The following is a 19629-nucleotide window of genomic DNA, read 5'->3' as shown; positions in this document are numbered from 1 at the left end:
CTTCTCCTCCTCAGGATGAACTGATGCAAATCGGACAATCTAAGCTTTTGGAGGTTGAGAAAAACAGGAGATGTACTGAAAGACTCTGTCTGTATTGTGCTGAGAAGGGTCATATGGTACAAAATTGTCCCAGGAAGGTGGAAAACTCTATCGCCTAGGTGTAGCTGGAGGTACTACCCTAGGCGATTCTGTCTCACCTCTAAAAAATAATCGCTTACTGCTCCTGTGTTCTATCACCTGGGAGGATCAAGTCCGGTCCACCCAGGCATTTATAGACCCGGGTTCTGCAGCTAATTTTATGGATTATGATTTTGCTGTCAAGTTTGGTTTTCCTTTCCTTTCCTTGGGATGTCAGATTGTGGTTACTGCAGTGGATGATTCACCACTACAGAGCAAACAACCTCTCTCTCGCACTCCTGTATTATTGTGTCAGATTGGAGTTTTGCATAGAGAACAATTCTTTGTTCTTAAGATGGCTACCTCCACAGTGATTCTTGGTATGCCGTGGCTTCAAAAACATTCCCCTCAGATTGATTGGAGTTCCAGACAACTGTTGAGCTGGTCCTCTTTTTGCCATCATCATTGTATGGAAAAATGATGATGAACCAGACCCTTAGATAGATCCGGTGTGCTTTGATCCGGGAGGAAACCGGGAATTTCACACAGACTAGGATTATTATTGTTATTTGATATATATTGCTTAATATATCATCACCCAGGAACCACTCAAGGGCAGAGGCGGTGTGGAGGAGGGTGGCTGTGAAGGTGCAAGGGAGAAAGCGGCTGAAGATGCTGCACTTGAAAGAGGAAGCGGAGAAAGAGGGTGACTTGTCTTTTGGGTGCTGCTTTTCCTCAGGTGTTCTTCCCATTGCTGTTTGTGCCTTTTTTTCCAGGTGCCTTCATAAGGCATTTGTCCCTACGTGAGTGTTGGCCTTTCCACGGCTCAATTTTTGGAGGCAGAGAGAACAGATGGCTTTGCTCCGATCTGCGGTACACACGTTAAAACATTTCCAAACCACTGAGCAACCCTGGGGTGATGGCACTATGGTGGCATCAGCAGCTGACCTTGAAAAGCATGTTGGCTGGCTGTCCCTAGCTGCTGATACATGGAGCCGGACACTGCCCCCAGCTGTTTCTGAGGATGAGCTCCCTCTGCTTCTATCATGGACTCGTCTCCTCCTACTCCTCTCTGACTCCCCTTCTGAACTGTCCCCCTGGTCATCTCCTCTATTGGGAACATACGTGGCATCCGTATAATCATCATCATAATCCTCCTGCCCAGCTTCGCTTTCCTCAGACACCTCCACAACTGCACCAACATCAGGTGCTTCATCATCCCCCTCCTCACACGTTACGTCCATACTATCACCACCTAACTCAGACATATGAGGTGTTGTAACTTGCTTAGCGCCTTCATCTTGTTGTAGCATTATTGGCTGTGAATCAGTGATTTCCACACCCAATAACTCCTGCGAAGTGTCAAATGCAGCGGATGTGGTGCTTGTAGTAGTGCTGGTGGCTGCGGGAGATGAGGTGTTCTGTGTTAAATACTTAAGCACGTCCTCACAATTTTGGGAAGTGATGACACATGCCTTCTTCTGAGCACTGTACTTTGGGCCAGGTCTGCACGAAATCACAGCAACACCACCTCGCACAGACCTGCCGGTGCCAGGTGGCCTTCCTCTGGGTCTACCTCTACCTCTTCCTCTACCTGGTTTGTCCATTTTTTTAATCTTGGGGGGGGGGATGCTAGGTATATGCAGTGAGGTGGGTTCACAGAACACAAAGGTAGTTATATGCAGTGAGGTGAGTTCACTGAACACAAAGGTAGTTATATGCAGTGAGGTGGGTTCACTCAACACAAAGGTAGTTAGATGCAGTGAGGTGGGTTCACTGTACACAATGGGCTTGATTCACAAAAGAGTGCTAACTGTTAGCACGGTCGTTTTCACATGAATTTTTGCATCACACGTTATCTCGAATTTCCGCGCGAAACGATAACGGTTTTCATGTGCAAACGCATTTTTTTCGCGAAAATGATATCGATTTGCGCGAAAATTCATGTTTGCGCGTGAAAACCGTTATCGGTTCGCGAGAAAATTCGCAATCACGCGCAATGCAAAAATTCGCGCGAAAACGGCCGTGCTAATAGTTAGCTCTCTTTTGTGAATCAAGCCCAATAAGTAGTTATATGCAGTGAGGTGGGTTCACTGAACACTAAAGGTAGTTAGATGCAGTGAGGTGGGTTCACTCCACACAATAGGTAGTTATATGCAGTGAGGTGGGTTCACTCAACACAACAGCTAGCTATATGCAGTGAGGTGGGTTCACTGAACACTAAAGGTAGTTAGATGTAGTGAGGTGGGTTCACTCAACACAAAGGTAGTTAGATGCAGGGAGGTGGGTTCACTCACCCACTGTGGGTGGGTGATCAGACGCCCGCAAGGGGCAGGTTAGGGTCTGATCTATTGGGTAGCAGTGACAGGTGGTGACGGGGTGATTGATTTGTGATTGACAGGTGATTGGCAGGTGATTATAGTGGAGGATAGATGTATACAGTACACGGGGGGGTCTGGGGAGGATCTGAAGGTAAAAAATAGCATTGACAGATAGTGACAGGGAGTGATTGATGGGTGATTAGGGGGGTGATTGGGTGCAAACAGGGGTCTGAGTGGGTGGGCAGGGGGGGTCTGAGGGGTGCTGTGGGCGATCAGAGGGCGGGGGGGGGCAGATCAGTGTGCTTGGGTGCAGACTAGGGTGGCTGCAGCCTGCCCTGGTGGTCCCTCAATCACTGGGACCACCAGGGCAGGAGGCAGCCTGTATAATATGCTTTGTATACATTACAAAGCGTATTATACGCTTGTAATGCGGCGATCCAGGGGTTAACAACCCGCTGGCGCTTCTGATCGGCCGGCGGGTTGACGTCGTGGGTGGGCGGAGCCTATTGCCTGCGGATCACTGCGTGCGATCCCCGGCATGGAAGAGTCCCAGGACCTGACGACAATTGGCGTTACGTGGTCCTGGGGCTGCCACTTTGCCACCGCCAATGTACAGTGGGCGGTCGGCAAGTGGTTAATGCTCTTCTAGACTTTTGTAATTGTATGTTATTTAACAGAAGTAACTTTCCATTTCAAATTTCACCCAGCTTTAAATATCAAAAATGGACTAAAACTAGATTTGTTCTTTGTAAGTCTGGAATCTAAACTCCTTGGGGCATAGCTGAACAGTAGGAGGAGCTTGAGAACTTACTTTCCATGTTGTATAAGAGACCATGCTCCAGGGGAGCCTCTAGGCTTAGGCAGTACAGGCCATTGCTTGGAGTGCCATTGGTCCTTGGGGCGCCATGTTGCTGGATTAAGCCCCAACCCAGTACTAAGCCCCGCCCCATGGTTGTTCTATTACTTGCTTCTACTGCATCTACTTCGCGTATGTTGCAGGCAGCTGCCACCTCTGTGCCTTGTGCATCTTTCTTCCCCCTTTGTGCCTTCTTCTGTCCCTTTTGTGCCTCCTTTTGTCTCCTTGTGCCTCCTTCAGTCCCTTGTTCCACATCTGATCCCCTGTTTGTCCTGTCTCCCTTTGTGCCTCCTTCTGTCTCCTTGTGCCTCCTTCTGTCCCCCTGTGTCACCTCTGCCTCATTCTATGCCACTCTGTGCCTCCTTCTGTCTCCCTGTGCCTCCTTATGTCCCTTTGCCTTTATTTGTCCCCTTGTGCTACCTCTGCCTCCTGTTCCTCTTTCAGTCCCACTCTGCCTCCTTCTGTCCTACTGTGCCTCCTTCTGTCTCCCTTTGTGTCTTCTTCTGTCTCCATGTGCCTCTTCAGTCCCCATTTGCCACCTCTGTCCCATATGCCTTCCTCTGTCCACCTGTGCCTCCTTCTGTGCCTCTTTGTGCCCTTTTCTGTCTCCCTGTGGCTCTTTCTGTCCCCCTATGCCTCCTTCTGTCTTCTTACATCCCCCTCTGCTGTCTTCTGTCCCCCTTTTGTGCCTCCTTCTGTCCCCCTTTGTGCCTCCTACTTTCTCCCAGTGCTCCCTTCTGCACCCTTTGTGCTTTTTTTCTGTCCCCTATAGTGCCTCCTTCTGTCTCCTGTGTGCCTCCTTCTGTCCCCTGTGCCTCATTTCCTTCTGTGCCTCCTTTTGTCCCCCTTTGTTACTCAATCTGTCCCCATTGTGCCGCCTCCTGCCCCATTTTGTGCCTCCTTCTGCCCCACTTTGTGCCTCCTTCAGTCCACCTGTGAGCCACCTTCTGCCCCCCTGTCCCTCCTTCTGTCCTCTTTTGTGCCTCCTTCTGGCTCTCATGCCTTCTTCTGTCCCCTGTACCTCCCGCTGCCCCTCTGTGTACCTCCTACTGTCCTCCTTTGTGTCTTATTCTGATCCTCATTGTGCCTCATTCTGCCCCCCTATGTGCCTCTTTCTGCCCCCTGTGTGCCGCATTATGGTTATTTCCTAGTGAAACGCTGCCGCATTACAATTATGTTCATGGGGAGGGGGGGGGGGGGGCGCCACAGGTTTTCTCGCCTGGAGTGACAAAATGGCTAGAGGCGCCCCTGCCATGCTCAATAACTGTGTTTTGCACACATGTTTTATGCCATTACATTAAATAAAGTTGAAATAAAACGTACAATTAATCCATTCAAAGTAAAGAACTAAAATTAAAGCACTGTCTTTTTTTTTTTTCTAAGAAAAAGTAGACTTTTAATTTAAAAGGGACCCCGAACTAAAAGTGATAGGTGGTGCTAAAAAACAACTTCTGGAATAAATATATATAATGGATAGGCAACAGAGACAGGAATACAAATGAAAGCCATCATCTTTCTTTTAAGTTATTTTCTTTTCTTTTAATGGTCAATTTCCCAAGAACATGGGTAGGTTTAATTTGTCTCATGCATACTTGCAAATTTGAGAATGAAGGGGGAAGGGATGTTTTCTCTTGCTGTACTGTAATAGTCTCTAACCTGTGCATCTACATAGAAAGACAAACATACCTGATTTATTAAAGGAAAAAAAAACAACAACTTCAGAGACAATTTCTTCTCTTTATTATATATGATAGCATTTCACAGCAACACACCGGCATGGCAATAGTTGGCAGGTAAATTGACCTATTTGGTCTTGAAAGCTACATAGAAAGACAGACATACCTGATTTATAAAAATAAAATAAAAAAAAAACAACTTCACAGACAATTTCTTCTCTTTATTATATATGATAGCGTTTCATAGCAACACACCGGCATGTTTAGTGATGATGGTTGGCAGGTAAATTCAGGGTCGGAGCTACCATAGGAAAAAATGGGCAATTGCCCCAGGGCCCCAGAGCCTGTAGGGGCCCCCAAGTTGTCCCTCCCCCATCTTAACTGTTGCTCCCCAGGGACTCTGCAGAGTCTGTTAAGTTGGGATGTGATTGGGGGAGGGTCAGCAGCCAGCTCAGGGTCCCAGGAGGGAAATTTGGCTGCAACAAAGGGCCTCTAATGACGCCTTTTGGTCAGGGGGGGGGGTCTGTTGGGGGGCCCCCAGGCTAATTTTGCCCTAGGGCCCAATTGTTACTTGAACCGGCTCTGGGTAAATTGACCTAATTGGTCTTGCAAGCTGTGATAAACATAACAGCATCATAATCAACCACACTGCTCTCATTCCTCCTCCTCTGCACTGCACAATAATCAATAACAAATCCCAACTTCTGAAGGGCATTTTTCACAAACATTTCTTCAGATCGAAAGGCAGCAAACTTCTCTCCTCCAACCATATAATAAGTTATATTTAATACTGAAACCAGTATCATGTGGCCTCCAGGTTTCAGTAGCTTTGAGATTTTTTCCAAGTTCCTCATGTAATCATCTTCATCTTTGCAGATAGCCTCCAGAATATATAAACTGCTGACACAGTCGGCGAGAGGAAGCTCAACAGGATACGTCATATCTTCATTTTCAAAGTCACAACCTACAATGTGACCGATGGCTGTCTTTAGTTGCTGATCCTTGTCCTGAATTTGGGTACTGAAGAACAAAAAATATATAATAGGGTTTGTGTTTTTTATGATATTACAACATATCAGGACTGAAGTAGTAATTTCTGAACTGAAACTGTCCTACCACATGTATTTTGGACCTCACTTATTTAATTATCTACTTGTTCCTTCCATATCTAACGCTACTTAACCTCCTTGGTTGTAATCCCAAGCTGAGCTAGCTGCCAGAGGCTCAATGAAAGTGAATGGAGGGCAGCGGGAGCTTTTACTCACCTCCTAGGCGATCCAGACATCGGTAGCCATTCTCCTTCCTGTCCTCGGAGGCTCTAAATCACTCTGGTGAGATCGCCCTCATTGATCTTACCAAAGTGTTACAGTGTCACCCGGAGGACAGAGGGAAAATTACAGTGCTGGAGCCCAGGGAGATGAGCGAGTGCTGGGGCTGCTGCTGGCTTGCTGGCAGCGTGATTGTTTTCTGATTTCAGGGTCTGAAATGTTAAGAAAACACCCTAAAATAAAATGTTCAATGTTAACACTTCAACGTAATCAAGGAGGGCTGAATCTCATTATTACAAATATTATGAATCTTCTAGAATTGCCCAACTATTCCTTGCCTCTTCTTCACATAATACTCCTACATGGAAAGATATATAAAATCATTTTCTCTTCCCATACACTATTCATGAATCCATATGGTTCCAAATTCATCCCAAAACATTCTGGACTAATATTTCCCCAATTACAGCTTAATCATTTAAATTGTGGAATAAACAAAAATTTTAATTCAATTAATATCAAATCCATCTGCATGCTCCTCTATGGTCCGGAATCCAGAATTCCCCCCAGGGACTGAAGAAAATGCTTTTAATTGGTGGCAAAAAGCCAATATATTTGAGGACTTAAGGGCTCTTTCACACTACAGACAGCAGTAAAAGGCTAAAACGCTGCATTTTGGCTGCAGGCGTTTTGAAGGTGTTTTCAAGGTGTTTTAATGCCAAAACATCACTATCAATTGTAATAAGAATTAGGTAGGTAGGCCCAGAAAAAGCGCCTGGGAGCGTTGAAACGCAACGCTCCAAAACGCAGCGTTAGATGTGAAAGGTAAAATGAAAGTCTATGGACTTTCATTTTACCTTGGAAAATGCTCACTTTGGCCGAGGCGTTAAAACGCCAAAAAAGCCCTCTAGTGTGAAAGGGCCCTAAAGGAATACTATCGATTCACATATTTTTTTCAATTGAGACAGGAATTGTTTGGGAAGTGCTGCTAAGTACTGGTGTATACATTTTAGTAGCAACTTCTTTGTTTACTGTTATCAAAATACTTTCAAAGTTTACTGATGCCAAAACTGACGGCTGACTGAGCCATGAGGAGAGGGGAAATTCCCCTCACACTTGATCAGTTAACTCTGTGTGTAGCTCTGTGTGTGACAGAGAGTGAGAGAGCTCCCAACAGCTGCAGATCCTGTGTCCTGGGTTTCTGACTGAAGTGTCTGAAGAGAGCAGAGGAAATGTAACTAATTCTCACAGCATTTCATACTGTTTTTGCTTTCATAGTTTGATATGTTTCATATTTGCTTTCTGTAGTCTGATATGCAACTCTGGCTGTGCATTGAAGCAGACACCCCTTCTGCAATTGATTTGTCCCAATATAGCTAAATCCTACCCTCAATAAATCACAGTTTTTGCCTCTGATATTTAACATGAAAAGTAGGAAAATGTTTACACAGCTACTTAGACATTATTTGCATACTGTCATTTTAGAACACTTGGGTATCGATAGTATTCCTTTAACACGTAATTGTAACGATCGGTGTAACACAGAGAGGGTCTGATTATTGGTGATCTGCAGTATCACCAAGAATACAGATATATACCCGATTATTGATGATCTGCAGTATCACCGATAATCAGATATATCACTAACCTCTGGACACCGGAGAGATATGAGTGTTTTGGTGCAACAGTAAATACTTTGAGGGCAATACCTGGAGAACAGGTATCAGAGCAGTAGGCTATACTGCAAAAGAGAACAAGTGTCTCCCAGTAACCTGGGAATCTCCCGAAGGGAGGAGCCAGGCCAGGAGATGGAAGGACCAGAGCGTTAGTGACACCAATAGGAGAGTGTCACTAATGATCTGTGAACTATCTCTAAGGTAGGGAGATAGCTCTCGAGGTCGGGCAAGCCAGGTCGGCAACACACGGACAGATAAGTACAAAGACAGGAGACAGATTCAGTAATCCTGAGACATGCAGAGTTTGGCAACAGAATATCAGATATAGCGAAGTACCAAATCAGTAATCAGAAGAGTGGTCAGGAAAGCAGAAGGTCATAACAGATAATAAACAATGCCTAGTCTTGGTGTGAGCTCCGTGATCATTAACACCCTGGAACTAGTCTGAAGTATAACAGAATGATGATACAATTCCCTAGTCTGGGTGTGAGGTCCGTGATCATCAACACCCTGGAACTAGTCTGAAGTATAACTGATTGGTAATACAAGTCCCTAATCTGGGGGTGAGGTCCTTGATCATCAACACCCTGGAACTAGTCTGAAGTATAACAGATTGGTAATACAAGTCCCTAATCTTGGTGTGAAATCTGTGATTATCAACACCCTGGAACTAGTCTGGATATAACAACTGGTAACAAAAGGTCTGGGTGCTTCCACGTAGTGATCGCAATGGCAGACAACCAGTGAATGACCAGCACCCAGTATATATAGCACCTCCCCTAAGTGCTGGACCAATGGGAACTGGTTGAATCGTCAGCTGACCGGCTTGGTCAGCTGACTTCCTTCTGGCTGTCATAAAAGTTCTGCCTCTCAGTGCGCGCGCGCGTCCTTCTGAACCTGTGTGGACTATCAGTCCCAGCCACACCAGCCATGTGTTGTGTACCACCCGCCACGCTGGACGCGGAACCAGCCGCACCGCGATCAGGGCATGCGGCGGTTTCTCCGCGTTCAGCCATAATGGTAGATGTAGGCCTACGCGTGCAAACCGCCGCGTTGGACGCGGAATCAGCCGCCTTGTTCTGAACACACGCGGCGGCTTTTCCTCGTTTTCTCACAGTAATGGAAATATTATGTCATTCCAAGATTTAAGACTGCTTCACCACATACCATTAAAGGAATATCACAGATATTGCCTAATATATCATTATTACTCCACCTCTAACATCAGCTCTTCTTTAAAAAAAAAAAAACCACCCTTGTAACACTGCATAAAAAGAACCCCCCTATCAAACAGGGTATTTCAATAATTTATAAGTTACTCCTCATTGATGACCCATTGTCTATGGCATCATCACAGAAAGCATGGGAAAAAGACATATCAATGAATATAACAGGGGAAGAATGGAGGACCATTTGGAAAAATATATCTGGATGTTCAACCAATATTTCTCTAATAGAAACATCACTCGAGATACTATACAGGTCCCACCTCACACCTGACAAATATTCTAAATTCTCAACAGATAAAAATCCAAACTGTTTCAGAGGTTGCAACTCCCTAGGGAATTTTAAGCATATCTGGTGGGACTGCCCAATAACACAAAAACTCTGGTCAAGAGTATAGTCATGGGTAAGCTCAGCCTTAGGGAAATCAATCTAACCCAACATGCTCAACACTCTACTGAATTTCCCATTATCAGAAATAACAAAACAAGAAAATGCTTTACTAATGAAAATAAATACAGCAACTAAGTTCTTAATAGCTGCACAATGGAAGGAAAAGGTCCTCCCATGCGAGAAACTAATTAACAGGATAAATAATATATGTATTAATGAGTATCTTTCTAGCCTACTGCATGAGAACTCTTCCTCGTTTATGGATATTTGGCATACTTGGCTAAACTCTGAATTCGGAGTTCATATTCACCACCAATTAGGCAAAAATATTATTGGATCACCACACTACAAGTATATATTCCGGCTGTAGAGCTCATATCGATATACACCGCAAAGAGATTGATTATACTCAAGATAATTCCATACAGTACAAACTACTGTTCTACTAAACTCCTCCGTATGTAACCACATATACAACAATAACCATCGCACTATCAATGTACAACTAATACAATTGTTCATATCTCCTTCTTTCTGTATGTATATACAAGGTAAAAGTGTTCTGTACTGTACCATCCAGAAGTCATATCTGTTATGTAAAATTTGAATGTTTTATTTCATTTTCTTGTTCTATAGAATGCTGTTTAAAAATTATGTTCAATAAAGAAAGTTTTGAAAGTAAAAAAAAAATAAAAAATGAAAAAACCCTAAAATCTGGAAATAATATTACCGCCAGGGAGGTTAAATGAAAACCAGAATGAACATCAAGATCCTTTATCTTATCCTACACTGCATTTACAAGAAGCCTCACCTCTTTCCTTCTAACTTGGCGGCATGGGCTGATATGTGCTCCCAGCTATAAGCACCAGTACGAGCGTCCTTCCATTTACTTGTCTCCAAATTACATTTTTCATTGACCTTCAGCATAATTATGTCCTTGAAGCCATCACAAGCTGAATAAAGATGATGGATGAGGGAACTCATACTGACGTCAATCAAAAGATCTCCCTTTACGAAACCTGCAGGATTGTCAGAAAGTCATGTTAAGTACATCATCGTCCTAGTTAGGAAGTTATTATAGTAATGTTCAGGGGCGTACCTAGAAATCCCCAGGCCCCCCCTCCCCCCCCCCCCAGGGCCCGCTCAGGGACTTTTGGGGGCAGGAGGGGTCGCAGCATAAGAGGAGAGTGTGGCAGATCGGTGGGGAGGGGGGATATTCCTCCCCCCTCACCTCGGGCTCTCCTCTCAGCGCTCCCCCTCTTGCAATCATTGGTGGCAGCAGGCAGCAGCGGTGGCGGCGGCAGGCCGAATACATTACCTCCTTCTCGCCGGAGGTCTTCCATTCTCTAAGAGCAACTTCATGTTTATACAGGAAGTTGCATGAAGCTCTTAGAGAACGAAGACCTCCAGCGAGAAGGGGGTAATGTGCTATCCTGCCACCGCCGCTGCTGCCCGCTGCCACCAATGATTGCAAGAGGGGGAGCGCTGAGAGGAGAGCCTGAGATGAGGGAGGGGGGAATGTCCCCCCTCTCCCTACCGATCTGCCACACTCTCCTCTTATGATGCGACCCCTCCTGCCCCCCAAAAGTCCCTGAGCGCCCCCCCCCCCCCCACGATGGCAGGGGTCGCATCCCCTATTGTTATGCCAGTGCTAATGTTAATGTGCCTCCTCCATGTTCACACAGGTTTCCAAAAGTAGCAGCATTTTTTTTATATTATATAAATGAGAAATAGCCTTTTTGGGCCAGCAGGGTTGCTTCTACTCCAATTGTAGTGTTTTGTGCTCTACTTTCTCTACTATGTAAGGAAAGTTATTGTATGATGACAGGGGCATAACTGGGCCCCACCTGACCCCCTGCAGAATTTCAGAGCGGCCCCCCCGGGGCTGGAAGGGTTGGCAGCATGAGGGGAAAGCCTTGGCCACAGTCGGCGGGGAGAGAGGAAGTTCCCCCCCTCTCCCTCACCTTGGGGCTCTTCCCTTTGCGCTTCCCTCCAGCTAGTTACAGTGTGGGCAGCGGGCAGCGGCGGGCAGATACATACCTTCTTCCGTGCGTTCCACCGCACACTCCTCACTCTAGCAGCTGACGTCACTTCCGGAAGTGACGTCACTTCCGGAAGTGACGTCAGCCGCTAGAGCAAGGAGTATGCGGTGGAATGCACGGAAGGTATGTATCTGCCCGCCGCTGTCCGCTGCCCACACTGTAACTAGCTGGAGGGGAGCGCAGAGGGGAGAGCCCCAAGGTGAGGGAGACAGGGGAACTTCCCCTCTCCCCATCGACTGTGGCCAAGGCTTTCCCCTCATGCTGCCACCCCTCCAGCCCCCACAAAACGGCCCCAAGCGGGCCCGGGCCCCCCATGGGAGCAGGGGCTGCAGGGCCTATTGTTACGCCAGTGTATGATGATATGACTCTGGGTCAGTTACAGCAGGTCTGCAACTATGCATCAATTCCTGTCTCGGAATGTAATTACAACTGAGGCATTGGTTACACACATTTGCAAACGTGATAAGCCATTGAGATTCAGTGAAACTTCTGTATGACACATGGTACCAGCTATAGTGGGACAAAGCAGAACATGCATAACAATACATAAACATAGCAGAGACTTGGAGAACTCACCAAATTTTTAAGCCTGCTGACATGAAGTTGGGGAATGGGGAAACTTAAATGTTACAGGCAGATGAGCTGTTGACTCTGACGCTAGTGGTAAGAGTGGGCTCTCCAGGGTGCAGAGTTTAAGTGGATACGGCCTTCATCAGAGCTCCCTGCAAGGAACAGTGGGCCCTAGAGTCAGGGTCAGGCTGGGACACTAAGGGCCCACCAAGGAAGTTTCAGCCTGGGGCCCAACCCCTCTCCTCCTCCCCTCCCCCCATTTCGGGCTCACATACACATGTACTCTACAAATTTTGCATGACTTTATGGTAGGGAATAGATTGTGAGCACTTCTGAGGACAGTCTCCAATAGAGATATGTCCACATGTGGCGCACACAGCACGCCGCAGCAAAACTAAATGGGTGTCACCATGCACTGGAACATTAGCGTGCTCATGATGAGTCATGGACAGACTTAAAAAAAACAAGAAACAAAACACAAAATAAGTAGCGGTGCTATTCACAGAGATTAGGTCCGACCAGATACATTTTAGATAAAATATTAAAGTAGTTACATGCCTCATGATAATTCATCAAGTAGTCAAATGGTAGCAGATTTTCCGACAAAATGCAATCAGATTGGCGGCAGATATCCCCCCACAAAATGCAATAAGATTGGCGGCAGATTCCCCCACAAAATGCAATCAGGTTGGCAGCAGATACCCCCACAAAATGCAATCAGGTTGGCGGCAGATACCCCCACAAAATGCAATCAGGTTGGCGGCAGATACCCCCACAAAATGCAATCAGGTTGGCGGCAGATAGCCCCACAAAATGCAATCAGGTTGGTGGCAGATACCCCCACAAAATGCAATCAGGTTGGTGGCAGATACCCCCACAAAATACAATCAGGTTGGTGGCAGATACCCCCACAAAATGCAAGTTCCCCCCAGCTTGGAAGGGGGGGCAGCAGGCACAGATCGGCGGTAGAGGCCTCCCCCCCTCACCTAGCCCCCCCCCAGTTAGGTAGGCAGCCGCAGGTCTCAGCCCCCCATGCTGGAAGGGGGGGCAGCGGGCACAGAGTAGCGGGGAGGGGGGAAGCCCCCCCCCCCTTCCGCACTCCCCCCTGTCCAAAAGAGCAGCCAGCAGTGGCAGTGAGTGCAGGAATCACTTACCATCCGAGAGTCAGATCCATAGCTCTGCTTTCCGCTGGCTGGTCTGGCCTCCTGCACTGCACTGTCCAATCACGCTCTCACAGGAAGTACTGCAAGAGCGTGATTGGACAGTCAGTGTAGAAGCCCAGACCAGCCAGCGGCACGCAGAGCTATGGATTTGACTCTCGTTCGGTAAGCTATTCCCCGCTGCCGCTGCTGGCTGCAATTTTGGAGGGAGGGGGAGCGCGGAAGGGGGGGCCCCTAGGTGAGGGAGGGGGAGGCTTTCCCCCCTCCCCGCCACTCTGTGCACAATTTCCCCCCTTCCTGTGCTTAGCCCTCTTCTTTTCAGCATTGGGGCCCCCAGGAGGTGGGGCAGCCGGGGCCCACCGATGGGACCATCCGCACTTAGATGGCTCAGTACGAGCCTGCCTAGAGTGCAGCTGAGCCTTTAAATAGCAAATTCAAACTAAGTGCCCAAATTACGAGCATTCACACTACTGTGTTCACACACGCATGCTACCACATTTGTGCAGACGCTGCAGTGTGTTTGCAGATGTGCACACCAAAACCTCTGTACTGCATTCATGTTGCATCCACGTTCATGTGAACATGCCCGTGGATGCCCAAGACTGGGTTCCTAACATTAACCTCATAGTTGGAAAATTATATTGTGTCATGTAGAGGCTTTCTAAATGAACCTGGCAATGTATGCTGCGCATGCTCAACCTTGTGGTGAAAGTGAGGTATGAATCTAGGGTTAGTTGAGGGAGCCAAAGTCGATATGCCGACACCATTCAAACTAACAAATGTTGATTTAGGTAACACATTTAACCACTTCCCCTCCCCCATCCCGAGTTCCCATTTATTAATCTAAGTACCCATGTCAATGATCACGGGCATCAATGAAATGCTTGTGCAGAGGAATAACTATGGGTGGGCAAGGGGAGACATATGTCCCCGGGCACAGCACTGTGAGGGCGCTCAGCACGGCCATTGCACCCTCACGTGCACGAGAGGTGGCTCGCTGGCTGCCCAAAGTGACCCTGCTTCTCTTCCCTCTGCAGAAACATTAACAGCAGCAGAATAAAGCTATCTAAAGGGGGCACATCTGCCTATCTAAACAAGGTGAAGGGGGGCACATCTGGCTAACTAAAGGGGCATACATTTGGCTATTTAAAGGGGGGACACATTGGGCTATTTGAATGGGGTAAGAGGGCACACATATCTAAATAACTTTTGACTCCATTCTGATGTTTGGCCAAGCCCATTTTGTCCTGAGGGGCGCAAAAACAGTCCAAGTCCAAGGGGGCGCAAAAACAGTTTTTGTCCCCGAGTGTTGAAAACGCTAGCTACACCTCTGTGCTTGTGGTCATTGTAACAAACATCATTGCACACATTAATTTCTGTTCGCTTACAATTAGTACGCGGTAGGAAGAAAATGTGTAAGGACATAATGTGTGAGGACATCTTGTGGCCAAATAGTAAAATTACACCTGCATACATATATTTTAATAAAATGGCCCACACATAATTTAAAATGAATTCCTCACCTCCCACACTCTCCCATAAATACCCAATTATAACTTTTGCATAAAAAAAAATAAAAAAAAATGACAATTAAAAAAAATACATTAGTAGTTACCATAGGGACTGAACTTTTTAATATGTATATCAAGGTATATTACTGTTATTTTGTAAATGATGGGCTTGTAATTAATGATGGGCACAAAACTGAAAAATGCACCTTTATTTCCAAATAAAATATTGACATCATACATTGAACTAGAGACAAATTTTAAACATTGCAATAACTGAGGCAACGGGCAAATAAACTGTGTGGGTTTTATCCACAGTAGAACATATTATTTTAAAATTATAATTGTGGAAAACTAAGAAATACTGATTCTTTTTTCCATTTTTTAATTCCCATTAAAATACAGTTAGAATAAAATAATTCTTAGCAAATATATATATATATAGCTAGAGATTGTTTCAGTGCGATAAAGTTATTGGCAAATGAATGGGCACAGCACTGAAATGTGAAAATTTCTCCGGTTATTAAGGGGTAAACTCTCAGAAGTGAAGTGGATAATGACTAACTGTACACACAGTTTATTGCAAGCTTTCTTTTTCAAGCATGTAGAGTTGCTCAAAGTAGCGCTATTATGAAATGATTGAGAAATGAAAAAAAAAAATCTTACAGTAAAATAATAAGTAAGACGCTTAAAGGGCACCGGAAACTGAAAAAGTGTCCAATTGGGTACGCACTTCAGTTATTATTATTATTATTAATTGTATTTATAAAGCACCAACATATTATGCAGCGCTGGACAATAAATAGGGATACATACATTGTAACAAGGGGTGACAGACAGAGAGGTAGCAAACGGTTATACAACATAGCACAAGGTTATATATACAATCAGGGTATAAAATGCGGTTTACAGAGACCCGGCAAAACAAGTCCAAGTTAGTCCATGAGAAGGGTGTCATTGCTGGGGTAGTAAAATTAAGAAGGACACACTAAGGGAGGGGGGAGGCCCTGCCAAAGGCTAAAGAGTGGGGGAGGGACACATAAGGTAGGACTGTGGAAAAGGTGGTTGACTGAGAGAGTTAGAGTGTGCTAGATGTGGGGTAGGCCATTTTAAAGAAATGTGTTTCGAGGGCTTGCTTAAAGGTGTTGAAGCAAGGAGAAAGTCTGAGGGGGAGTGGAAGGAGTTCCATAGGGTGGAAGCAGCTCTTGAGAAGTCTTCTAAAAGTCTTGTAAGTGTGCATGGGAATGAGAAATGCGTGGGGAGGTCAGGCAGAGATCATTGGAGGACCGGAAGGGGCGGGCAGGTATTTATCTGTTGACGAGCTCAGAAATGTAGATTGGTCATGTCTTGTGCACAGATATGTAGGTAAGGCCCAGAACCTTAAAACTGATCCTCCTGAAGCAGATAGGGAGCCAGTGTAGGGCTTTGCAGAGGGTAGAAGTGGAAGCTGAGTGGTGGGAAAGATGGAGGAGGCTAGCTGCTGCATTCATGACTGATTGAAGGGGTGCAAAGCGTTTTAAGGGGAGGCCAGATAGTAGGGCATTGCAGTAGTCAAGGCGCGAGATGATGAGGGCATGGATGAAAAGGTTGGTAGTGTCCGGGGTCAGAAAGGGGTAGATTTGGCAGATGTTGCGAAGGTGGAAGTTGCAGGTTCTGGTAGCATTTTGGATGTGTGGGCTGAAGGAGAGGGCAGAGTCTAGGGTGACGCCCAGGCAGTGGGCCTGGGAGGTAGGGTGGATGGTTATGCTGGTGATAGTGACGTGAATATCTGGGAGGGGTGATGCAGAGTGGGGCGGGTAAATTATGAGCTGTTTAATCCAGGTTAAGCTTCAGGAACCTAGCTGACATCCAGGAGGAGATGGTTGAGAGGCAGGAAGAGACCTTGTCCTTGGTGGAGGGGGAGAGATTGGGGGTGTGGAGATAGATTTGGGTATCATCGGCATATAGGTGGTATTTGAAGCCCAGGGAGGAGATGACTTTGCCAATAGAGGAGATGTAAATTGAGAACAGTAGGGGGTCCAGAACAGAGCCCTGGGGGACTCCAACTGAAAGGGGTGTGGGAGTTGAGGAGGAACCATTATAAGAGGTGGTGAAGTGGTGATAAGAGAGGTTTGAGGAGATCCAGGCAAGGGCCCTGTAACAAATTCCTAAGGACTGTAGGGATTGAAGAAAGCCTCTGGATAATCTAGAGGCCTTCCCCGTCCTCCTCCACCAGCCCATTCCAGTGCTCTCGCCTCCGTAAGACCATCAACCAGCCCTTGTTGATGGCTCACACATGCACACATGCACAGAGTTCATCAGAGGCATTCCTACCATTGGGCGCCAGGGGCGAGGTGAACGGGGGACTAACGGGAGGGGGTGTCACCAAGACTCCCCACAGTGACCATGAGCAGTGGGGGAAGCACGAAGCAGCATAAGAAGGAGGGGCAGCAGGAACAGCGGAAGGGAGGGGGGCCAGAACTCCCCCTCCCTCACCTGGGATCACTCCTTCTGCTCTCTCCTCCTCCATAAATGTGTCGGCAAGACGGTGGGTGGAGAATTATTCACCTGACTTCTACGTTCCAAGCACTGGCGCGCAGCTTCACTTTCGCCACATGTCTCTACCTTCAATGCCGCCCACGGTGTTTCCTGATTAGCGGTAGCACAGTGAGCGGCATTGAAGGCGAAGACTTGTGGCAACGGTGGTGCTGTGCTCCAGAGCTTGGAACGCAGAAGTCAGGTGAGTAATTTTCTCCCCGCCTGCTTGCTGCCGCATATATGGAGGGGGAGAGAGCTGAAGGAGGGGACCCAGGTGAGGTGGGGAGTTTCCGCCCCCCCCTCCCCACTGCTTTCCCCGCTGCCCCTCCTTCTTGTGCTGCTTCTTGGGGGCAACTATACTGGGGCAACTATACTACCTGTACTGGGGCAACTATACTAGCTATAAGGGGGTAACTATACTAAGAACAACTCTACTACCTATACTGGGAGAAACTATTAGAGCTACCTATACTGGGGGCAACTATACTACCTATATTGGGGCAACTATTCTAGCTACCTATACTGGTGAGTGACAACTTTATTACATATACTGGGGCAACTATGCTACCTATACTGGGGCAACTGTATACTGGGGGCTCCTATACCTGGCATTACCTGCCATAGCACCCTTAGTATGCCTCAATCGCTCCTTTCCTTTTTTGGGGGGTGTCTTATAATACCCAGCCCCGGGTGTCAAATGCTCTAGGTACGCCACTGGAGTTCATTCCTCCATAAAGGAGAAAACATTAAACCATTCATAAAAATAAGTGATTACCCCCATGGGGCTGTAGAAGTATAGTCTCCAGCTCCTACAAGAACATCGCTGTGACTGACTCTGATCATATGTTGCTACGCTGTCTCTATAGCAACATAGCATTAATAGGACCCTAGCAGGAGACTTATATTGTGCATGCCAAAAACATGATTAGGAAATGCTATTTACTAGCAGAGTTATGAGGATTTGCAAGTACAAGGGTGATCCAGAAAGTAACAGCCATTTGCTTTTATCCACCACACAAGTTATTGCTCCTGTGTAATTTAGTGTGCATCTGTTTACCTCTCCTTTCCCTGCACCGCTTGTCATGTGACAGGCAGCAGAATGTCGGTAACTGTTTGCTCAGCAATATTAACATTAACCCATTCAGGTTCCATGGTTTTCACGTGAGAAATTTTCACCTCCCATTCATTAGCCTATAACTTTATCACTACTTATCACAATGAACTGATCTATATCTTGTTTTTTCCGCCACCAATTAGGCTTTCTTTGGGTAGTACATTTTGCTAAGAGCCACTTTACTGTAAATGCATTTTAACAGGAAAAATAAGAAAAAAATGGAAAAATTCATTATTTCTCAGATTTCAGCCATTATAGTTTTAAAATAATACATGCCTCCATAATTAAAACTCATGTATTGTATTTGCCCATATGTCCTGGTTATTACACCGTTAAAATTATGTCTCTATCACAATGTATGGCAACAATATTTTATTTGGAAATAAAGGTGCATTTTTTCCATTTTGCATCTATCACTATTAACAAGTTTAAAATAAAAAAAATATAGAAATATTTCATCTTTACATTGATATTTAAAAAGTTTAGACCCTTAGGTAAATATTTACATGTTTTTTTTTTTTATTGTAATGTTTTTTTTTTATAGTAAACATTTTATTTGGGTAGTTTTGGGAGGGTGGGAGGTAAACAATAGATTTATAATGTAAATGTGTGTTCATTTTAATTTATTTTTATTTTCAGTTGTAGTATTACTTTTTGGCCACAAGATGGCGGCCATGAGTTTGTTTACATGACGTCACTCTAAGCGTAACACACGCTTAGAGTGACGCATCGGGGAGGGAACGGCCAGAATAGGCGCAGCTTCCGAGAGAAGCTGTCGCTTTTTCAGCGGGGGAGAGGAATCAGTGATCGGGCACCATAGCCCGATACATTGATTCCCTGGCTACCGAATCCGCGGCCGGGAGTGCGCGTGCACGCGCACGATCGGCCGCGGGAGCGCGCGGTAGCGCGCATGGTTCCTGGACGTAGTTTCTACGTCCAGGAACCAAAAGAGGTTAAGCACCATCAAATCATCCTACCCATAGGTGAGGAGTGTGATGCTACCACAATAAATGGATTTAGAACCTTGTAAAAAGACCTTCAAACATACTCTCAAAACACACTTTGCAAGGGCAGGGATTTCCAGCTATTGTTTTTTATTTTGCTGTAATTTATGTACCGTACCGGTATTGGGGATGAACTACGTATGTAGGTGTATTGCAGGATGTCCTGATTGTACAGAGTTTTGA

General features: G+C 46.0%; 1 protein-coding gene across 1 annotated transcript in view; it reads right to left on the bottom strand.

The window, feature by feature from the left end:
- Positions 1-5011: 5011 nt before the first annotated feature.
- Positions 5012-19629, bottom strand: part of LOC137524163 (indolethylamine N-methyltransferase-like) — a 25995-nt gene continuing 11377 nt past the window's right edge. Inside the window, exons 2-3 of the mRNA XM_068243736.1 lie at positions 10343-10550; positions 5012-5990 (exon numbers count right to left, since the gene is read on the bottom strand). Of these exons, the coding sequence (XP_068099837.1) occupies positions 5567-5990; positions 10343-10550 (632 nt within the window). The 3' untranslated portion in view covers positions 5012-5566. The remainder of the gene's footprint in view (positions 5991-10342; positions 10551-19629) is intronic.

This window comes from Hyperolius riggenbachi, chromosome 7 (genome assembly GCF_040937935.1).
Source record: "Hyperolius riggenbachi isolate aHypRig1 chromosome 7, aHypRig1.pri, whole genome shotgun sequence".
NCBI lineage: Eukaryota > Metazoa > Chordata > Amphibia > Anura > Hyperoliidae > Hyperolius > Hyperolius riggenbachi.
The sequence above is the reverse complement of the archived record's forward strand: the minus strand, read 5'-3'. Positions and strand labels throughout refer to the sequence as shown.